Source organism: Polypterus senegalus, chromosome 5 (genome assembly GCF_016835505.1).
Source record: "Polypterus senegalus isolate Bchr_013 chromosome 5, ASM1683550v1, whole genome shotgun sequence".
NCBI lineage: Eukaryota > Metazoa > Chordata > Cladistia > Polypteriformes > Polypteridae > Polypterus > Polypterus senegalus.
Genome location: NC_053158.1, coordinates 203,083,549 through 203,104,062, shown reverse-complemented (window position 1 = coordinate 203,104,062; position 20,514 = coordinate 203,083,549). Strand labels below are relative to the sequence as shown.

The 20,514-nt window shown below is 41.8% G+C and overlaps 1 protein-coding gene across 1 annotated transcript in view; it reads left to right on the top strand.

Moving 5' to 3' along the window:
- The window catches only part of LOC120529938 (dynein heavy chain 5, axonemal-like), a 331,615-nt gene that overhangs the window by 283,023 nt on the left and 28,078 nt on the right, over positions 1-20,514 (top strand). The window contains exons 64-69 of the mRNA XM_039754147.1: positions 812-1,190; positions 2,822-3,093; positions 3,589-3,753; positions 10,863-11,130; positions 11,238-11,359; positions 19,313-19,660. Coding sequence (XP_039610081.1) covers positions 812-1,190; positions 2,822-3,093; positions 3,589-3,753; positions 10,863-11,130; positions 11,238-11,359; positions 19,313-19,660 — 1,554 coding nt within the window. The remainder of the gene's footprint in view (positions 1-811; positions 1,191-2,821; positions 3,094-3,588; positions 3,754-10,862; positions 11,131-11,237; positions 11,360-19,312; positions 19,661-20,514) is intronic.

Sequence of the window (20,514 nt, the reverse complement as noted above, 5' to 3'; positions counted from 1 at the left end):
AGGGCTTCTCTTGTGTCCAAGGTGACCAAGGTGACCGGACCTGAGGCCCCAGGCTTTATGATTTTTGAGTCTTCTGCACTTTGGGACCCCAAAATTTACAAAAAAAAAAATATATATTTGCTGTTAATTTTAATTTCTTTATAATGTTTAACTAGGGTGGCACGGTGGCGCAGTGGGTAGCGCTGCTGCCTCGCAGTAAGGAGGCCTGGGTTCACTTCCTGGGTCCTACCTGTGTGGAGTTTGCATGTTCTCCCCGTGTCTGCGTGGGTTTCCTTCCACAGTCCAAAGACATGCAGGTGAGGTGCATTGGCGATTCGAAATTGACTGCATTGGCTCCAGCAGACCCCCATGACCCTGTAGTTATGATATAGCGGGTTGGATAATGGATGGATATCTGGTCATAAGATACAGCACACCTTAGCATTTGATTATGTATGATTGGAAGTAAACGTGTAAACAGCACTGAATTTATTAAGCTGATGACGATATTCTGTGTTAACAGTGTGGCACACCGGTGTCATTCCCCAGGTAGTCACTATGAGCTCCGGCACCTCATGGTGCACAGACTTAACAGTGGGTTAAATATTTAGTCATGTTGCTTGAACAATATTGAGCTTTACTGGTTTCTCAGCCATCAATATTCTATGTTAATTTTCCTGTTTATAAAAAGTTTTCTACACTGTTCATGATTTTAGAAGCAAGACAACCTTTTAAAAGTTCATTAACAAGGCTTTAATAAAGACAATTTCAGTCTTCAGAAATCACTGAAATTTTAATGCTAATTCTGCCTCTAATACAATTAACCTTTCAGGTCAGTAAAAAGCTTACTATCGCTGCGGAAACAGAAATTAAAATCAATGCCGCTAGAGAAGAGTATCGGCCAGTGGCCTCCAGGGGCAGCAACCTCTACTTCCTGATTGTGGAAATGAGCCTGGTGAATATCATGTACCAGACGTCACTCCGACAGTTTCTGGGGATCTTTGACCTCTCCATGGAACGGTCGGTAAAGTCTCCCATCAACTCCAAACGGATTGCCAACATCATCGAGTATCTCACTTATGAAGTGTTCAGATACACGGCTCGAGGGCTCTACGAAGATCACAAGTTTCTCTTCACGCTGCTCATGGCATTAAAAATAGACCTGCAATCCAAGAGGATCTCTCATGGGGAGTTCCAGACTCTTATCAAAGGTGAGCTCTGGCTTTTCATTTTTGTTCTCAATGCCCTAGGTACACGTGTTTTATATATATATATATATATATATATATATATATATATATAGATTAGATACAGTATGTATATATATATATATCTATATATATTGTGACAGGGGGCGCTGTCGTCCCCTTGAACCCTCAGATCAGACACCGGATAAAAGTCCAATAATTTGATTTTAATATTTTCAGATGTGCACAAAGCACACTCCACTCCACAATAATCATAAACAATAATCCAATACTCAATAAACAATAATCCTCCACACCTCCCAGCAGCTCAGTCACCCTTCCTCCCAAAACTCGGCTCAATCTGCTGGGGTATCCCATCATCCTATTAAAGTTCTTGACCCGGAAGTGCTCCTGATCCCTCAGTCCATGTGATTCTTAACACTTCCGGGTCAAGTGAAAACTCCTTTTCTTCATCCTGGAAGTACATCACTTCTTCTGTCCCTGTGACTAGGATGTACCTCCGGGTTATAGTGCAAATAAAAATCCTTATGCCTCCCTGCAGCATCCTCTGGAGGTCCCCATAGTATCCAGCCAGGCTGTGAAGGAAAACTCCAATGTCCATGATGCCCTGCTGGAATTCGGGGCACCTCCATGTTGCCAGGAGGGCTTCATCTGGTGACGTGGAGGTATTGGCCGGCTGTTCATCCCACAATATATAGATTTATATAGATAGATAGATATATACTATATATATATATATATATATATATATAGAGAGAGAGAGAGAGAGAGAGAGAGAGAGAGAGAGAGAGAGAGAGAGAGAGAGAGAGAGAGAGAGAGAGAGAGAGAGAGAGAGAGAGAGAGAGAGAGAGAGAGAGAGAGAGATTTCTACACCCTTGTGCACTTGTTATGGTCTTCATTACATTTGAATTAAACAGAATGATCCAGCTGGCACTCATTTGTTTGGATTCAGTCCTTGCTCATACTAAACCACCATTTATATATATATATATATATATATTGTAACAGAATAAGATGCTTCTCGCACCCTTGTACCCTCAGACTCTACGTCAGACACCAGGTAAAATCCAATGATGATATTTAATTATAATAATAAAGTGCACAAAGCACGCTCCTCTCCACAATTCTTCAATAAACAATAAATCACAAATACAATAAACCAATCCTCCACTCCCAGACGCTTAGCCACCCTGCCTCCCAACTCAGCTCTTCGTCTGGGAGCTCCCACAGTCCTTTTATATTCCCTGACCCGGAGGTGTTCCTTCCCAACAGTCCACAAGTCCTTATTCCTTCCGGGTCAGGGTAAATAATGTTTTTCTCACCCGAAGCCGCCGCCTTCCTATGACCTAACTTCCGGGTCATAGGGCATGAAGAACTTTTGGTCCTCCCTGCAGCTCCTCTCGTGGCCCCATGGCATCCAGCAGGGCGGTGCATAAAACTACATGGTCCATAATGCCCTGCTGGTCTTCTGGGGACCTCCATGCTGCAAGGAGGGCTCCACCTGGCGGCTTAGGGGTATTGGCCGGGGTACATGGCCGGCCATATCTTACAATATATATATGTATATAAGTAGATGTAGTAAGTAAATGCATAAATCAGCTTTGCTATTTAAATTTTATTTATGTTTTTTACAGGGGGTGCATCGTTGGACCTCAACTCTGTTGACCCCAAACCTAGGAAATGGATTTTGGACATGACTTGGCTGAATTTGGTACAACTGTCTCATCTGAACCCTTTCTCCCAGCTTCTCTCTCAAGTTGCCAGAAATGATAAAGCCTGGAAGCAATGGTTTGATGAGGAAGCCCCAGAAGAGGCCATCACTCCAGATGGCTATGACAGTCTACTTGACACATTTCGTAAACTCCTACTCATCCGAAGTTGGGCCCCTGATCGCACTATAGCACAGGTATCTATTACATTTTCCTTCCTCAGTAAAAGTTTTAGTTTTTAATTGGCATGAAGATACAAAGACTTTGTGATGATATACATATGTTGAAAAAGTTCTGTTCAGAATTACTAGGGGTGGTGGCCAATATGGCAGGAGCTAATTCTTGCTGAGCTGGCAGTCCAGACCTGCTCACATACACAGGGCCAATTTATTAATCTCACGTGAACATCTTTGGGAAGTGCGAGAAAAGTCATAAACCCTGAGAAACACCCACATTGGACAAGAAAAACATGTAAACTACACATAGTCATTCATGGGAATTGAACCGAGGTTGTTGGATCCAGGAGATAACAGTGCATGTCTGTAAACTAACTTTTGAAGTAATTTAATGTACTGTATCCTTATAAGGCATTAGCTTTCATAACCCAAAGGTCTATATTGGATGAAAAGTCTTAATATATTGGATGAATTACTTTAAAATAATGGGCTGGAAATCTCTTATTTTTATTTTAGGCTCGCCACTACATTGCAGAGTCTCTCGGAGTGAAATACGCTGAAGGTGTAATTTTGGATATGGAGGCAATGTGGGCAGAGAGTGACAGCCAAACCCCAATGATCTGCTTCTTATCAATGGGTTCGGATCCCACTGAAAATATTGAGCGTCTTGCTAAAACAAAGGTAATACAGTACCTGTACCTTCCATTTAAATCTTCTTCCAAATTATTTTCATCTTCTCTTTAAGGAGCGTGCAACATTTATTTTAAGTACAGAATGATCTCTGTTGTTCTTGGGATGTGTGTTCACAGGTCTGAGGTGAATGAGTTAATTTTTCGTCAATATTGCAATCAATTTTGATTCTGTGTTTGGAGTTACATCGTGAAAATGCAACATATAACAGCCTGTGAATGAAGATCGTTTCTTTCTCACTATTAAATAAACCGACTTTTTCGAATGATTGTCCCTGGGATTTGTTAATTGTCATAGCAAAAGCTATTCTAACGGGAAACTGTAAACATTTCAATACGAATGGCATATCAAGATCTCCTTTGGTGTCTAATGTTATATGCGTAAGATGTACTACATTACCTTTCTTGTCGCCTGTTAAAATTTTACACGTAATAACATTACGATACATCCTTCTTTCAACAGTAATTCAGCCGGTGGAAGACCACACGGTGTTAACGGTTGTAGATATTCTTCATGATATTGTAAGTTGATGTTTTCATCTTCCGCACCATCATCACCAGCTGTTTCAGCAGAGTCTATTGATGTGTATTTAACCAATTTGCTGTGTAGCCGATTGACAATTTTCACGTTAATTCGTTTGACTTCATCATTTCCCGGAGCTAGGATTGCCCGTGTACTCATTTTTTCTGTTGATAACCGGTCGGTAGAATTTCTTCAATAAGATTTGGACATAATAAGTCTTCTTTTATTGGGAACATAAAGTGAGGAAAACATAAAAATTAATAAGACCTGAGAGTGCAGGAACCCTGTCTGACAAAAGCATTGACACCAATGAGAGGTGAGAGGACCGCGGGCGTGGGCCGTTAACCATAAATGGTTAAGAGGAGGGTGGGACTTGAAAAAATCTCTTGGCAATAGTCTCGTCTCGTCTCAGATTTTCTTTTATAATAGAGAGATTATTATTTTATTTTACTATTTTGCTTCGTTATTACTGTTCCTCACCTGACTGCTGCACCTTGAACAGCTTCCATAATCGTTTCTCTGTCTTTGTTATGTTACGTCTTTTGTGTGAGCCTCTCCCAGTGTTCATTGTGCTGACTGTGAATGGAGAGTGAATTCTTTAAAACTCACTTTCTAAACCCTGCACAGATCTGATACTAACAAACTATTCATTTGGTATATCATTTAAGACAACTACTCTGTTCAGGGCAAAAGACATTTTTTCCCACAATGTTCACAGACCTCCGACTCTTTCACTTTTTCTTGTCCATATCACAATTCCAGTGGGTCACACGTTTCCATACACTTTGTTAATATTTGGTAGCTTTGCCTTTAAATTGTTTCACTTGGACCAAATGTTTTGAGTCGCCTTCTACAAGCTTGGGATTTTTAGCCCACTCCTCCAGTCAGAACTGGTTTAACTGGTACAGGTTTGTACGCCTTGTTGCTTGCACACACTTTTTCAGTTCAATTGGATTGAGGTCAGGGGTTTGTGTCGGCCACTCCAATGCCTTGACCTTGTTGTCTTTAAGCCATTTTGCCACAACATTGGAGGTCTGCATGGGGTCCGTGTCCATTTGGAAGACCCATTTCTGACTGAGTTTTCCTTGCTGAGCTCTTGAGATGTTGCAGCAGTGTATCTCCGTCATTTTCCTTCCTCATGATGCCATCTGATTTGTGAAGTGCACCAGTCCTTCATGCAGCCCCCCACAACATGATGCTCCCACCCCTATATACCTGTTCTTTGGCTTGCAAGCCTCACCCTTTTTCCACCAAACATAACGATGGTCAATCTGGCCAAACAATTCGATTTTGGGTTCATCAGCCCAAAGGACGTTTTTCCAGAAGGTGAGATCTTTGTCCCCATGTGCCATTGCAAACTGCAGTCTGGCCTTTCAGTAGTGTCTTTTGAGTAGTGGCTTCTTCCTGGCTGAGCAGCCTTTCAGGTGATGTCGATGTCAGACCTGTCTACCTGTGTCCTCCAGCATCTTCACAAGGTCCTTTGCTGTTGTTCTGGGATTGATTTGAACTTTTTGTTCCAAAGTCCATTCTTCTCTAGGAGACACAGTGCATCTCCTTCCTGAGCGGTATGACGGCTGTGTGGTGTTTATACTTGCTTATTATTATTTAGATGAATGTGGGACTTTCAGGTATTTGATAACTGTTCCCAAAGATGAACGAGATTTATGGAGGTCCACCAGCTTTTTCTGAGGTCTTGGCTGATTTATTTTGATTTTTCAAGCAAAGGTCAAGCAAAGAGGCAGTGAATTTGATGGTCGGCCTTATCATCCATCGACATGTTGACTCCGGTAAGGCTAATTGGCTATCAGTAGCTGACGAATTGCCTAAAGGCTTGACATAATTTTCTGGAATTTTCCAAGCTATGTAATGGCACAGTTAACAAAGTGTATGGAAACTTGTGATCCACTGGAATTGTGATTTGGTCAATAAAAAGTGAAATACTCCGAGGTCTGTGAACATTGTTGGAAAAAAATTACTTTTGCCCACACAGAGTTGACATCTTAAACAATATGACAGATATATAGTTTGGTAGTATCAAATTTGTGGAGGGTTATAAAATAAGTTTTAAAGAATTCACACATTAACATATACAGTAATCCCTCCTCGATCGCAGGGGTTGTGTTCCAGACCCCCGCATAACGTGAAAATCTGCTATATGTTCATATATTTATTTTTATATATTTTAAGCCCTTTATAAACTCTCCCACACTCTTATAAACATTTCCCGCTCAGTTATGCAGCATAAACCCTTTGTATTCTCTTAGATATTAGTTAAGATTCATTGAAATTATGTATATAAACACACTGTTTATATACAGTAAAACCTAAATATTATTTTAAAGATATCGAGTGTCTCCGATATCACATATGTTACAGCCATTACGATAGACAGGCCAACAGCAATAAATACGTACAATGTAAGAAAAATTGTATACAGTAAAATGTGTGTACGGTGACACTAAACGTACGTACATGTACTAAGTACGTAGAAAATTAATTATAGTTACTCACCAACAATGACACGATGACTTGTCCGATAACGAGGAGTTTAGTTTTACTGCACAACAAAGGAGATCGTTACAGCTCTTCTAAAGGAGCCTCTTCAGGCGATTGTGTAGCACTGCCGTTGTTCTTCTTCTGGCAGTCTTCAATCCAAATCCCTAAAGCAGATTCCATCCGGACTATCGCCTTATTATGTCCACTTAAAACTCATTTTGCGCCCTGGTTAAAGGACACTGCGGCCGTAGATCTTATATTCTTTTCCTCCTTTTTAAATAAAAACAACTGTGGACTCCTTGATGCCGTAATGGTGTCCTACAGCGGTGTAGCTGTTCCCTTCCATCCACATATCCAGATCTTTTACCTTTTCAGCAATCGTTAGCATCTTCTGTTGGCGCTTGGGCACGGCCCCTGAAGCAGTAGCAGGAGCAGATCATTTTGGAGCCATAATGAAGAGCTTGACTACGCACAAAGAGCACAAAAGTTAACTCTTTAAACAACGAAACACGTTGATGCTGACTGAGCGAGGTAAGATTTCCTGGTTAACGCTGCGGAATCGAATTCGGCACTCCGTCACTGAGCCAATCAGCACACAGGAACTTAACTGCATGCTCTAATTGGGTAGCTTCTCAGCCATCCTCCAATAGCGTCCTTTGTATGAAATCAACTGGGCAAACCAACTGAGGAAACAGGTACCATAAATAAAAAGACCCATTGTCCGCAGAACTCGCGAAGCAGCAAAAAATCCGTGTTATATATTTAGATATGCTTACATATAAAATCTGCAATAAAGTGAAGCCGCAAAAGTCGAAGCGCGATATAGCGAGGGATTACTGTAGTCAGTGACTGAACCAAAATTGTGGACTGTTATGATGTATTTATGAAAGACTAGCTGTCCCCCGCAACTCTGCCCACATAGTAGTGAAACAGGACAAACTTTAAAAATCAATCAAAAAACAAAATGTAATAATTTTGATTGAGAAGAGTTTCTTTTGATAGCTTTTGCATCTGAGGGCCTCTTGATATACATTATTTTTGGTTTTGCTATCAGGGGCGAGAATGTAGGTGTGATCTCTTTTCCGAAAATGTAAAAAGTTGACAAGGTATCACTGGCTATGCAGGTGGTAGGTACGGTCCAATGTCAAACATTGCCGCTGTATCTGATTGTGTGCAGCTCTGATGTGAGAGAGTCCCCAAAGCACGTAGCCATGATATCTCTGCCAATCAGCAGCTACCCTCTAAAACACACACTTAGCTCTGATCTCTCTGTCAAAAACGTTAAACGTGCCTCCTTAACATTCTGATGATCGTGTCTGCTGAACAAACTGGTATCGCTGGCTAAGTGGGAGCAAGGTATGCTCCAACATGTGGCACAGGTAGAGTGACTCAAACGGAGGCTGCCGCATGAATGAGGAGAACCCCGCCTAGCTCCCCACTCCTGATGTCACGCTTCCCCCTCCCCTCGGATTAGCATGAATAAATCGCTGCTGCAAGTGAATTATGATACTTAGCGTGATGAGAGAAGTCTCAAAATCAACTGGAATGTTCAAGCAAATTATACAAAAAACCCAATCTAAATCCGTTAAGTAGTTCTCTCGTGAAAAGAGGACAGACATGCATACAGACAGATGTTGGATTTTTATATATATATATATATTGTCACATACGTGCACATGGGAGGCAGCTAAAGGGCTTGAGTAAGGACAGTTCCCGAGACATACTGGGATGTGGCTGAGTGCACTGACTCTTTTTTTCCCTTGCCTGCAGACCATTCACGGGAGATCCCACCTGGTCCTCTTGACGTCACTTTAGGGACCGAGCCAATGGAAGGAGACCTTGCCGCTCCGGCCCCTGTGATGTCACGTCCGGGCTCGCACCAATGGCAGAAGACCTACAAGAGCCCGACCCCTTTGACTTCACTTCCTGTCTTCCCCTTTAAAAGCCTCCACCTTTTCCCTTATTCCCTCAGTTCTGTTTTGGACTCGGTTTTGTGCACATCCGTGTTGTATCTATTGAAGCAATTTTGCAGCCAGGAAACCAAATTATACGGGTGGCTGCCCCAAACCTTTATATGACTCTGTCTTGAGTTTGTGACAATATATATATACAGTGCATCCGGAAAGTATTCACAGCGCATCACTTTTTCCACATTTTGTTATGTTACAGCCTTATTCCAAAATGGATTCAATTCATTTTTTTCCTCAGAATTCTACACACAACACCCCATAATGACAACGTGAAAAAAAGTTTACTTGAGATTTTTGCAAATTTATTAAAAATAAAAAAACTGAGAAAGCAAATGGACATAAGTATTCACAGCCTTTGCCATGAAGCTCCAAATTGAGCTCAAGTGCATCCTGTGTCCCCCTGATCATCCTTGAGATGTTTAATTAGAGTCCACGTGTGGTAAATTCAGTTGACTGGACATGATTTGGAAAGGCACACACCTGTCTATAGAAGGTCCCACAGTTGACAATTCATGTCAGAGCACAAACCAACCATGAAGTCAAAGAAATTGTCTGTAGACCTCCGAGACAGGATTGTCTCGACGCACAAATCTGGGGAAGGTTACAGAAAAATGTCTGCTGCTTTGAAGGTCCCAATCAGCACAGTGGCCTCCATCATCCGTACGTGGAGGAAGTTCGAAACCACCAGGACTCTTCCTAGAGCTGGCTGGCAATCTAAACTGAGCGATCGGGGGAAAAAGGGCCTTAATCAGGGAGGTGACCAAGAACCCAATAGTCACTCTGTCAGAGCTTCAGAGGTCCTCTGTGGAAAGAGGAGAACCTTCCAGAAGGATAACCATCACTGCAGAATCCACCAATCAGGCCTGTATGGTAGAGTGGCCAGACGGAAGTCACTCCTTAGTAAAAGGCACATGGCAGCCTGCCTGGAGTTTGCCAAAAGGCACCTGAAGGACTCTCAAACCATGAGAAACAAAAGTCTCTGGTCTGATGAGACAAAGATTGAACTCTTTGGTGTGAATGCCAGGCGTCACGTTTGGAGGAAACCAGGCACCACTCATCACCAGGCCAATAACATCCCTACAGTGAAGTATGGTGGTGGCAGCATCAGGAACTGGGAGACTAGTCAGGATAAAGGGAAAGATGACTGCAGCAATGTACAGAGACATCCTGGATGAAAACCTGCTCCAGAGCGCTCTTGACCTCAGACTGGGGCGACGGTTCATCTTTCAGCAGGATGACAACCCTAAGCACACAGCCAAGATATCAAAGGAGTGGCTTCAGGACAACTCTGTGAATGTCCTTGAGTGGCCCAGCCAGAGCCCAGACTTGAATCCGATTGAACATCTCTGGAGAGATCTTAAAATGGCTGTGCACCGACGCTTCCTATCCAGCTTGATGGAGCTTGAGAGGTGCTGCAAAGAGGAATGGGCGAAACTGGCCAAGGATAGGTGTGCCAAGCTTGTGGCATCATATTCAAAAAGACTTGAGGCTGGAATTGCTGCCAAAGGTGCATCGACAAAGTATTGAGCAAAGGCTGTGAATACTTATGTACATGGGATTTCTCAGTTTTTTATTTTTAATAAATTTGTAAAAACCTCAAGTAAACTTTTTTCATGTTGTCATTATGGGGTGTTGTGTGTAGAGTTCTGAGGAAAAAAATGAATTTAATCCATTTTGGAATAAGGCTGTAACATAACAAAATGTGGAAAAAGTGATGCGCTGTGAATACTTTCCGGATGCACTGTATATTATATATTGTATATATATATATATATACACACACCGGGTGGTCCAGATCTAATTAGCAGATCCAGATCGTCTGGATGACTTTGATTTATGCGGAGCCGATTCCAGTTAGGCGCAAACTTCTCGATGGTCCGGGATTTTTCTGGTTATTTTCGATATAATAAACTTAAGTTATAGTGTAAAATAAGCACAAAACACTGTCAAAGGTTTGGGGAGGTCCCCCATATACTGTCGTATACAAAAAAAAGGAAACAACAAAGGAGATAATGATAAACAACACAAATTAAATCAAATGTCCCACCTCTTGAAAGGCAGTCACTTAATTAAACCTGAATTACCAAAAAGATGTATAACTGTGTCTTCCAGAACACTCCATGCCGCGCCATTTCAATGGGCCAGGGGCAGGAGGTCCACGCCAGACGCCTGCTAAATCAGAGCATGCTGGACGGAGGCTGGCTTCTGCTGCAGAACTGCCATCTGGGCTTGGATTTCCTGGAAGAGCTCCTGGACACCATCACCACCTCCGAGGCCATGCACGAGGACTGCCGCACCTGGATCACCACCGAGGTGAATGTGAAATTCCCAATCAACCTGCTGCAGTCCTCCATCAAATTTACTAATGAACCACCTCAAGGTGAGAACTGATGTTCAGTCAAATTAAGCCAAGTCAGCAATGCTGGTAAGGCGGCGAGGCTTTCTTCACAGTTTAGGATGTATGATGAGTTGTTTCTGTGTCTTCAGGTGTCAAAGCCGGCTTGAAGCGGACCTATTCGGGCATCAGCCAGGAGCTACTGGACATTAGCAATATGCCTCAATGGAAACCACTGCTGTACACCGTCGCCTTTTTACACACAACTGTACAGGTCAGCAAGTACTTTACTCCAAGAAGGTTTTTGGTAATTGTAAAAATGGATATAATCCAACCTTTACGTGTGTGTGATTCATCAAGCTCGGCTTCTCAATTTAATTTGCCATTCAAAAGTTAGTGCTTTTATAAAAGAGTGCAGGAGTTGAAGTCTTTCCACTCAATGATTTCAATAAAGGCAGCCCAGCTGCTGCCTCAGATATTCCGTGTTGAGAGTTCAACGCTCTATCATCCGATGTAGGAGAGTCCGCAGTTATTCAGTTATCTGTCTGCTCCGCAAGGCTTATTGCTTATTGGACAAAGTTGGCAGCCCTGTGACAATGATGTTTTTTGGTTTCCCCAGTAACTTTCAATACCATCCAGCCATCCCTTTTAAGGAGTTTGGAATATTGGGGGTCAGACAGCCCCCTAACCTGAAAATGGACAGGCGGACCACACAAGTCCAAAAGCACACACTTTTATTTTCTTTTTGTTGTCTTTTCACAGCACACAATGCCCTCAGTTCTCCACAGCAGTTCATTCTCGTCCTTTTCTCTATTTTCTTTTCTCTTCTTTCTTTTTCTTCTGCCGCCTCCACTCCTCTCCCACAAGCTTTGTCCTCCACCTCCCGACTCTGGCTCTTCGAATGGAGTGAGATGGCCTCCTCTAAATTGCACTCCTGGTGCTCCCTGACGATCATTCAGCAGCACTTCCTGGTGTGGCGAAAGTGCTGCTTAGGCACCCAGAAGCACTCCAGGTGCACCCGGATCCTCCCCTGGCTGCACTTACTGTTGTAGCGGAAGTTCCAAGAGCATCTGGCTGCAGCCACTGTAAGGTGTTGAGCTCCACAGTAAGCGGAAACACGTGACTTCAAATTTGAACACAGTTACGTCACACACGAAATGTTGTTTTTGTGTTGTATCCTGTATTGCAATATATTGGAATAAAAGGGCATTTCATTTTTATTGACTTCCCATAAGCCACGGTTTCATTCAGCACAGAAGGTAGAGCATATGAATGTTCTGCCAAAGATTCCGAAGCCTGTTTAGACACTGGACGGAGGACAACAACAACAACAACAACATTTATTTCTATAGCACATTTTCATACAAACAGTAGCTCAAAGTGCTTTACATATTAAAGAATAGAAAAATGAAAGACACAATTATAAAACAAAATAAATCAACATTAATTAACATCGAATAAGAGTAAGGTTCAATGGCCAGGGGGGACAGAAAAAAAAAAACTCCAGATGGCTGGAGAAAAAATAAAATCTGTAGGGATTCCAGACCATGAGACCACCCAGTCCCCTGGGCATTCTACCTAACATAAATGAAACAGTCCTCTTTGGATTTAGGGTTCTCACAGAAGGGCTTGATGATGATGGTCACGTAGACTTCTTCCTTATAATCCGTCCATCATTGTTGGAGCATCATGAAGCTTTGAGTAGGTGGAGGTGGCGCAGGCCACCACCACAAAGAAACCGGAAAAAGAAACAGAAAAGAGAGTAGGGGTCAGTACGGATTTTAGAGCCACCATGAATAGTTATTATGAGATAATTGAACATATAGAGTATCAGGATTAAGTTAAATTAAGATTAAATTGAAGTTATAGAAAGGCCATGTTAAAGTAATGTGCTCTACTGTATCAGCCTGGTGAATTCCTATTGGCAGGCTATTCCAGATTTTAGGTGCATAGCAGCAGAAGGCCGCCTCACCACTTCTTTTAAGTTTTGTTCTTGGAATTCTAAGGAGACACTCATTTGAGGATCTGAGGTTACGATTTGGAATATAAGGTGTCAGACATTCCGATATATAAGATGGGGCGAGATTATTTAAGGCTTTATAAACCATAAGCAGAATTTTAAAGTCAATCCTGAATGACACAGGTAACCAGTGTAGTGACATAAAACTGGAGAAATGTGTTCGATTTTCTTTTCCTAGTTAGGATTCTAGCAGCTGCATTCTGCACTCGTTGCAAACGATTTATGTCTTTTTTGGGTAGTCCTGAGAGGAGTGCGTTACAGTAATCTAGTCGACTGAAAACAAACGCGTGAACTAATTTCTCAGCATCTTTCAGTGATATAAGAGGTCTAACTTTACTTATGTTTCTTAAGTGAAAAAATGCTGTCCTAGTGATCTGATTAATATGCGATTTAAAATTCAGATTACAGTCAACAATCACCCCTAAGCTTTTTACCTCCGTCTTGACTTTTAATCCTAATGTATCCAGTTTATTTCTAATAGCCTCATTGTATCCATTATTGCTAATCACTAAGATTTCAGTTTTCTTTATTTAACTTGAGAAAGTTACTATTCATCCATTCTGAGATACAAGTCAGACATTGTGTTAGTGAATCAAGAGAGTCGGGGTCATCAGGTGCTATTGATAAGTACAGCTGTGTGTCATCAGCATAGCTGTGGTAGCTCACGTTGTGCCCTGAGATAATCTGACCTAACGGAAGCATGTAGATTGAGAAGAGCAGCGGACCCAGGATAGAGCCTTGTGGAACACCATATTGGATATCATGTGTCTTCAAGTTGTAATTCCCACAACTAACAAAAATTTTTCTCCCTATCAGCTAGGATTCAAACCAATTTAAGACCCTGCCAGAGAGGCCCACCCATTGACTAAGGCGATTTCTAAGAATGTTGTGATCAATGGTGTCAAATGCAGCACTCAGATCTAAGAGGATGAGAACAGATAAATGGCCTCTGTCTGCATTTACCTGCAAGTCATTTACTACTTTAACGAGTGCAGTTTCTGTGCTGTGATTTGTTCTAAAACCTGACTGAAATTTATCAAGAATAGCATGTTTATTGAGGTGGTCATTTAACTGCATAATGACTGCCTTCTCCAGAACTTTACTTAAGAAAGGCAGGTTAGAGATGGGTCTAAAATTTTCAAGAGCTGAGGGGTCGAGATTATGTTTCTTAAGTAGGGGTTTAACTACAGCAGTCTTAAGACAGTCTGGGAAGACCCCGTATCTAATGACGAATTTACTATGTCAAGAACATTATCAATTAGCACGCCTGATATTTCTTTGAAAAACCTTGTTGGTATTGGGTCAAGGACGCAGGTGGAGGGTTTTAATTGAGATATTATTTTTTGTAAATCAGGTAAATCTATCCTAGTGAAAGAGTTTAATTTGTTTATAACAGGATGCTGGGGTTTAGGAGGATCCTTTGTGTTGGAGGGATATACTATGTTATTTCTAATATCATTCATTTTCATTAATTTTAAGGACATTGGGAGGGAGACGAGGTTCCTCGGAGAGTGCAACGGGGAGCAGTCCTGACAGTGGTGGCTAACTTGGCATTGAAGAATACTGACATAACAATAAATGCCTTGTCATATCCCCACGCCGTATGATTGTCCTGTTACAGACAGGGCAGTGAAAGTGTCCTTGTGTCCTACATGGCAGCCTGCACCGGCATATAATTTGACTGTACCTCACCCAGTTTTAAGCCCCCTACACAGCTGTTTCTGTTTCAGTTAATGACTGTGTTTCAACCTACGTGTGACATTGATGATCATTAGCACCTGTTTGGTATAGTTGGTTGATCATACAACACACCTGACTATAATCCTACAAAATCCCCGACTTTGTGCAAGTGAACCTATAAGAATTGATGATGGTTTGAAGGCAAAAGGTAGTAACACCAAATATTGATTTGTTTTACATTTTTCTTTTGTTCGCTCACTTTGCATTTTGTAAATTGATACAAATAAACAATCATTATTTATATTCCTGAAAGCATTCTTTTTTTACAGCATTTTTTCACACCTGCCTAAAACGTTTGCACAGTACTGTACGTATTGACATACAATTTAACAAAGGCTAGCTAAAAACTGGGCAATAAAAAAGCAGTAGAGAATAGAATAGAGAACAGAAGTGGAACCTCGGTTTGCGAGCGTAATTCGTTCCGGAGACGTGCTCGCAGTCCAAAGCACTCGTATATCAAAGCGAATTTCCCCATAACAAATAATGGAAACTCAGATGATTCGTTCCACAACCCAAAACTATTCATATAAAAATGATTAATACAAAATATAAAGTAAAAATACATAAAACAAATTAACCAGCACTTTACCTTTAAAAAGAATCATGGCTGCTGTGAGGGAGTTTCTAAACTCATGTGGGATTCCACCCAACGGGACGACACGCGGAAGAGCGTCCCAAAGCAATCGCAGTCTCCCAGCGCTGTAGCAGTTCGCCGTATAAGCGCATCCAATAAGATCGCAGACGTGCTATAAGCGCCTGTCATCAATGGGTCATACAAGGAACATTATAAACATCAATAAATAACAGCGCTGTTGCTGTTTCAAGCTGAATAAAGCTGGTGTTGTTAAAGTACTGAGACTGAGCTTCCCGTTTTGGGGCACAAGATGAGGACTCGCACTTCACAGCACACACACACACACAGAGAGAGTCACAATGCTGTAGTAAACAGTATACGCTCATACGGATCTTGACTGTATGAGTGAGGCACGCAGACTCAGACGGAGATTAGGAGACGATTGCCCTCAAGAGAAGAGATAGAGAGACGCGCGCACGAGCGAGAGAAGAACCATCAGCTCAGTTGTGATCACATGACGCTCAGCAGACAAAGTGTATCCATACTACTCGTATTGCAAGACATCACTCGTTTATCAAGTCAAAATTTATTAAAAAAATTTAACTCGTCTTGCAAAATACTCGTAAACCGAAGTTCCACTGTAAATCTCTTTGTGAAGAACTTTACAATGTTGATGCAGGTGGAATGTGAGACATGAATAAGTGCAATATGCAGTAAATGGAACAATGTACACTGATGTTACAGATAGTGAAAAGTACTGAAGTGAATCCTCTTTAATAAAAGCCCTGTGTGCGTCCAACTTCTGGTGAAGTGTGCATGAGCGGGGCCGCGACGCGCATTGCACCGTGCCCAGCCCGTGCGCACGGCACCGTGGACGCACACACACTCGAAGCTGGGCACACAGTGAATGGCCTAGCCGAGGCAGCGCGTGATAAAAGACATCATTGCTGGGGAGAGTGCTGATTGGGTAGTCGCAGCCGCGCACATAAAATCCGTTGCTGGGGAGACGCCACACATTCAATAATCAGCTACACGCCAGCACAGATTAAAATACTTGCTGGGGAACTGAACAGAACTTGCTGGGGAGACGACACAGTCACGATTATCAACTGCACGCCACACATTACATCAGTCGCTGGGGACACTCTGCTGACTGCCCAATGTTGTGACAGAAAATTAAAGTCATATTACGGACATCAAAGCCAGAATTACCGTCAGAGAAAATTACAGGCATTTTACGGAAATACAAACCAGTATTACTGCGAGAGAAAATTAAAGGCACACAATACAGTGACGCATATTACAGCCACATACAGTACAAGCCAGTATTACTGTAGGAGAAAATATTACGGACGTATCTACTAACAACATGCCACCAAAAAAAAAAAAGGACACGTCAAGTAGGACAAAAGACAAAAAGACACAGACAATCAGATCCTATATAAGCAACATCTCCTGGAAGAACGGACAGCAAAAGAAAGGCTGAAAGACAAAGAAAAATACGAGCAAATAGATTGATTGAAGAAAAGAAAATGAGCGTCAGAGAAACGCTAAAAGAGAAAGACTCAGAAGAGTAAACCTTACAAAAAGTTGGCATTTACTTGCCAGCACAGGTATTCAGCCACGGTCAGTTATATGTTGCATTCTCAAGAGTTAGAAGTTTTCCAGATGTTGTTGTCAAGGTCCTGAACAAGGCAAACTCTTGCCAAAGTCAGACAGAATATTTACAAGAAATGTTGTCTATAATGAAATTTTATAGAAAAATTCCATGAGGTAAAAAAAAAAAAATTTTTTTCCTAAATATCAGATATTGTGTATTACAGATTGTTACAAAGTTTTACACTAAGACAATATTAATTATACTTACTGTATTGTCATGTACGTTTCTATTTTATTTTTATTATTATTTTACTTTAGGCTTCTTGCAAAAATATTTTTGACCAAAAAAAATTTAAGACAAGAAACAGAATGAGGTCAAGGTCCCTTGCCATCTAACATAGACTGTTCCTACTAATGTTTATGCACTACTGTTCTAGCGCCCGTTATTTTTAATGGGCTTAATGTCTAGCTTGTTCAATAAGAAGCACAAAAACAAATACATTTGAAACTGACCACTATATGCCAACAATAAATGGTTCAGAGACTTTTTGTCATGTCGCTCACAGAAGCCCTTAATCCAGCTCTCTTACTTAAACCTGGGCCCGGAAACAGACATATCTGTGTGTTCCTCTGCCAAGGAGCACGATAAAAAAAAAACAAGTTTAAAAATGGCCTTTGTTTTAAATATTTCCATGTTGTAACGCATACAAAGTGCCAACATGATCAGTGTAAGCGGACTAGTTGATTACTAACAGCACATTTGTATATGAATGACTCTGTCTCTGACCTTTACGATCCACTTGCGCGGCTTCCAATGTATCTATGCAGGTCACGTGTTTCTGCCTACTGTGGTGCTCAACACCTTACAGTGGCTGCAGCCAGACCCTTCTTGGAAGTGCTGCAGTCCAGGGCTCCAAAACTGTCCAGGCGCCCCTTGGTGGTGGCCATGGGCCCCAGCAGGGTTGAGGTTCCAAGCTCCAAGCCTGTGGCCCCAATGCAATCCAGGGGGTTTGTCCTCTCTTGGGAGATGTTGCTTCCCACCTGTTCCTTCTATAAAAAAGATGTCCCAGCCGTCCGCCACAGAGGTAAACTCAGGGATATGCAGGTGGATGAGCCAGTGCTGTCCTGGGTGATGGACTATCTGTCCAGTAGACCACACTGTGTGAGCAACCCTGAGGACCACATGAACAGGTCTGTCCGCTTCTCTCTTCACTCTGTACACCTCAGACTAGAAATATAACAGCAGGTCAGGTCAAATTCTCAAACGATTCTGCACTTATGGGATGTATTTATAAGGGGGGATGAGACAAAGGAGAGGAGTCAGGGGGACAAGTTTGTTTTGTGGTGCCAAGAGAATTTTCTAAACTTTAACATTAACAAAAGCAAAGAGCCTGTATGTCCAGTCACAATTCAGGGAATAGATGTAGAGGTGGTCCACTCCTACAATTACGTGGGGGATCTACTGTACATTAATAACAGTTTGCACTGGTCTCAGAACACAGAGGAACTGGAGAAGAAAGGGCAGAGCAGGCTCATTTTTTTTAGGAGAATGTGTTACTTTAATGTGAGTAGTGACATCCTTCACATCTTCTACAACTCTGTGATGGCATGTGTGGTGTGCTGGGCTGGTGTGGTCACTTCAGGAGAGGACCACTGAATCAACAAGCTGATTAAAATGGCAGGCTCAGTTATGGGATGCACTCTGGAACCCCTGGAGGTTGTTGTGAACAAAATGAAATTAAAAACAAAACTGAGTGCCATTATGAACAACGCTACGCATCCTATGTCTGTGACACAGCAACACTGAGGACTTTCAGACAACAAATTATTCAGCAGAAGTGTGTCAGGAAAAACGACTTTGGGGTCCTTCTTACCAATGCCAATACACCTGTATAGTGCCTCACTGAGAATGGGACAGCCAGGTCAGAACTTTTCCTTCTTATGAAATGTTCTTGCTTTATAGTAACTCCAGTGTGTGTTTAGACCAAAGTTTATGTGTGCATATTTATTTATTTACTTACTTATCTACCTTATTTGGATCTAAACAGCCAAAAAAAAGATGGGACCCCCAAAAAGCTTGATGCTGTGTATAACTAGACATGAAGATGAGTCGAACATCTGGAGATGCCAGACAAACAAAAAAATTTGAGCCGATGTCAAAGCATTCGGAAAAAAAACAATAAAGTGCTAATATGTACAGTTGTTCAGCTGTGACAATTCACGGAGAATTTCATTTTGTGATCAGACTCCTGTCCCTAATGTAATCATTTTCCTGTTTTTTTATTTCTTTTCAGGAGAGGCGTAAGTTTGGTCCTCTAGGCTGGAACATTCCCTATGAATTCAATCAGGCCGATTTTACTGCTAGCGTGCAGTTTGTCCAGAATCACTTGGATGAGATGGACATTAAGCGTGGGGTCAACTGGACCTGTGTTCGCTACATGCTGGCTGAGGTGCAATATGGCGGCAGAGTGACAGACGATCTGGATAAGCATTTGCTTAAAACGTTTGCAAGAGTCTGGTTTGGGGAGAACACTTTCTCCGAAAAGTTTTGTTTCTACAAGGGATACAACATTCCGAGGGGAAAGAGCATCCAGGACTACCTGCAGCATATCGAGTCGATGCCTCTTGTTGATACTCCAGAGGTAATGTGCTCACGTGACTGAAACTGCATGTAAAGATTTACTTGTTTAGTTTGCGATGAGACGTTTTTTAAATAAGTATGGATCACAAACATTCAGAGTCTCTTAAATGACATGGAACTCTGGATGATAGGCAGGCATGAGACAATACGCATACCCCATCTTCACGATACGATATTCTTACAGTATTAAATGTACAGCATGGTTAGTGTTACTTATTTTGAATTCATTTCATTTCAGTTCAGTTTACAGTCATATGGAAAAGTTTGGGAACCCCTCTAAATTCTTTGGATTTTTGTTTCTCATTGGCTGAGATTTCAAAGTAGCAACTCCCTGTTAATATCTGACATGCCTTATGGAGACAATAGGATTTCAGCAGTGACATTAAGTTTATTGGATTAACAGAAAATATGCAATATGCGACATAACAAAATTAGACAGGTGCATAGTGGGCACCCCAACAGAGATATGACATCAATACTTAGCTGAGCCTCCTTTTGTTAATCTAACCGCCTCTAGACGCTGTCCTCCTATAGCCTGTGATGAGGGTCTGGATTCTGGATGCAGGTATTTCTGACCATTCTTCATACAAAATCTCTCCAGTTCAGTTCAAGTTGATGGACAGCCTGTTTCAAAGTATCCCTTAGATGTTCGATGATATTCAAGTCAGGGGACTGTGACGGCCATTCCAGAACATTGTACTTCTCCTCTGCATGAATGCCTTTCTAGATTTCCAATTGTGTTTTGGGTCATCGTCTTGTTGGAATATCCAACCCCTGCTCAAGTAACTTCAACTTTGTGACTGATGCTTGAACATTATCCTGCAGAATTTGTTCATATTGGGTTGAATTCACCCG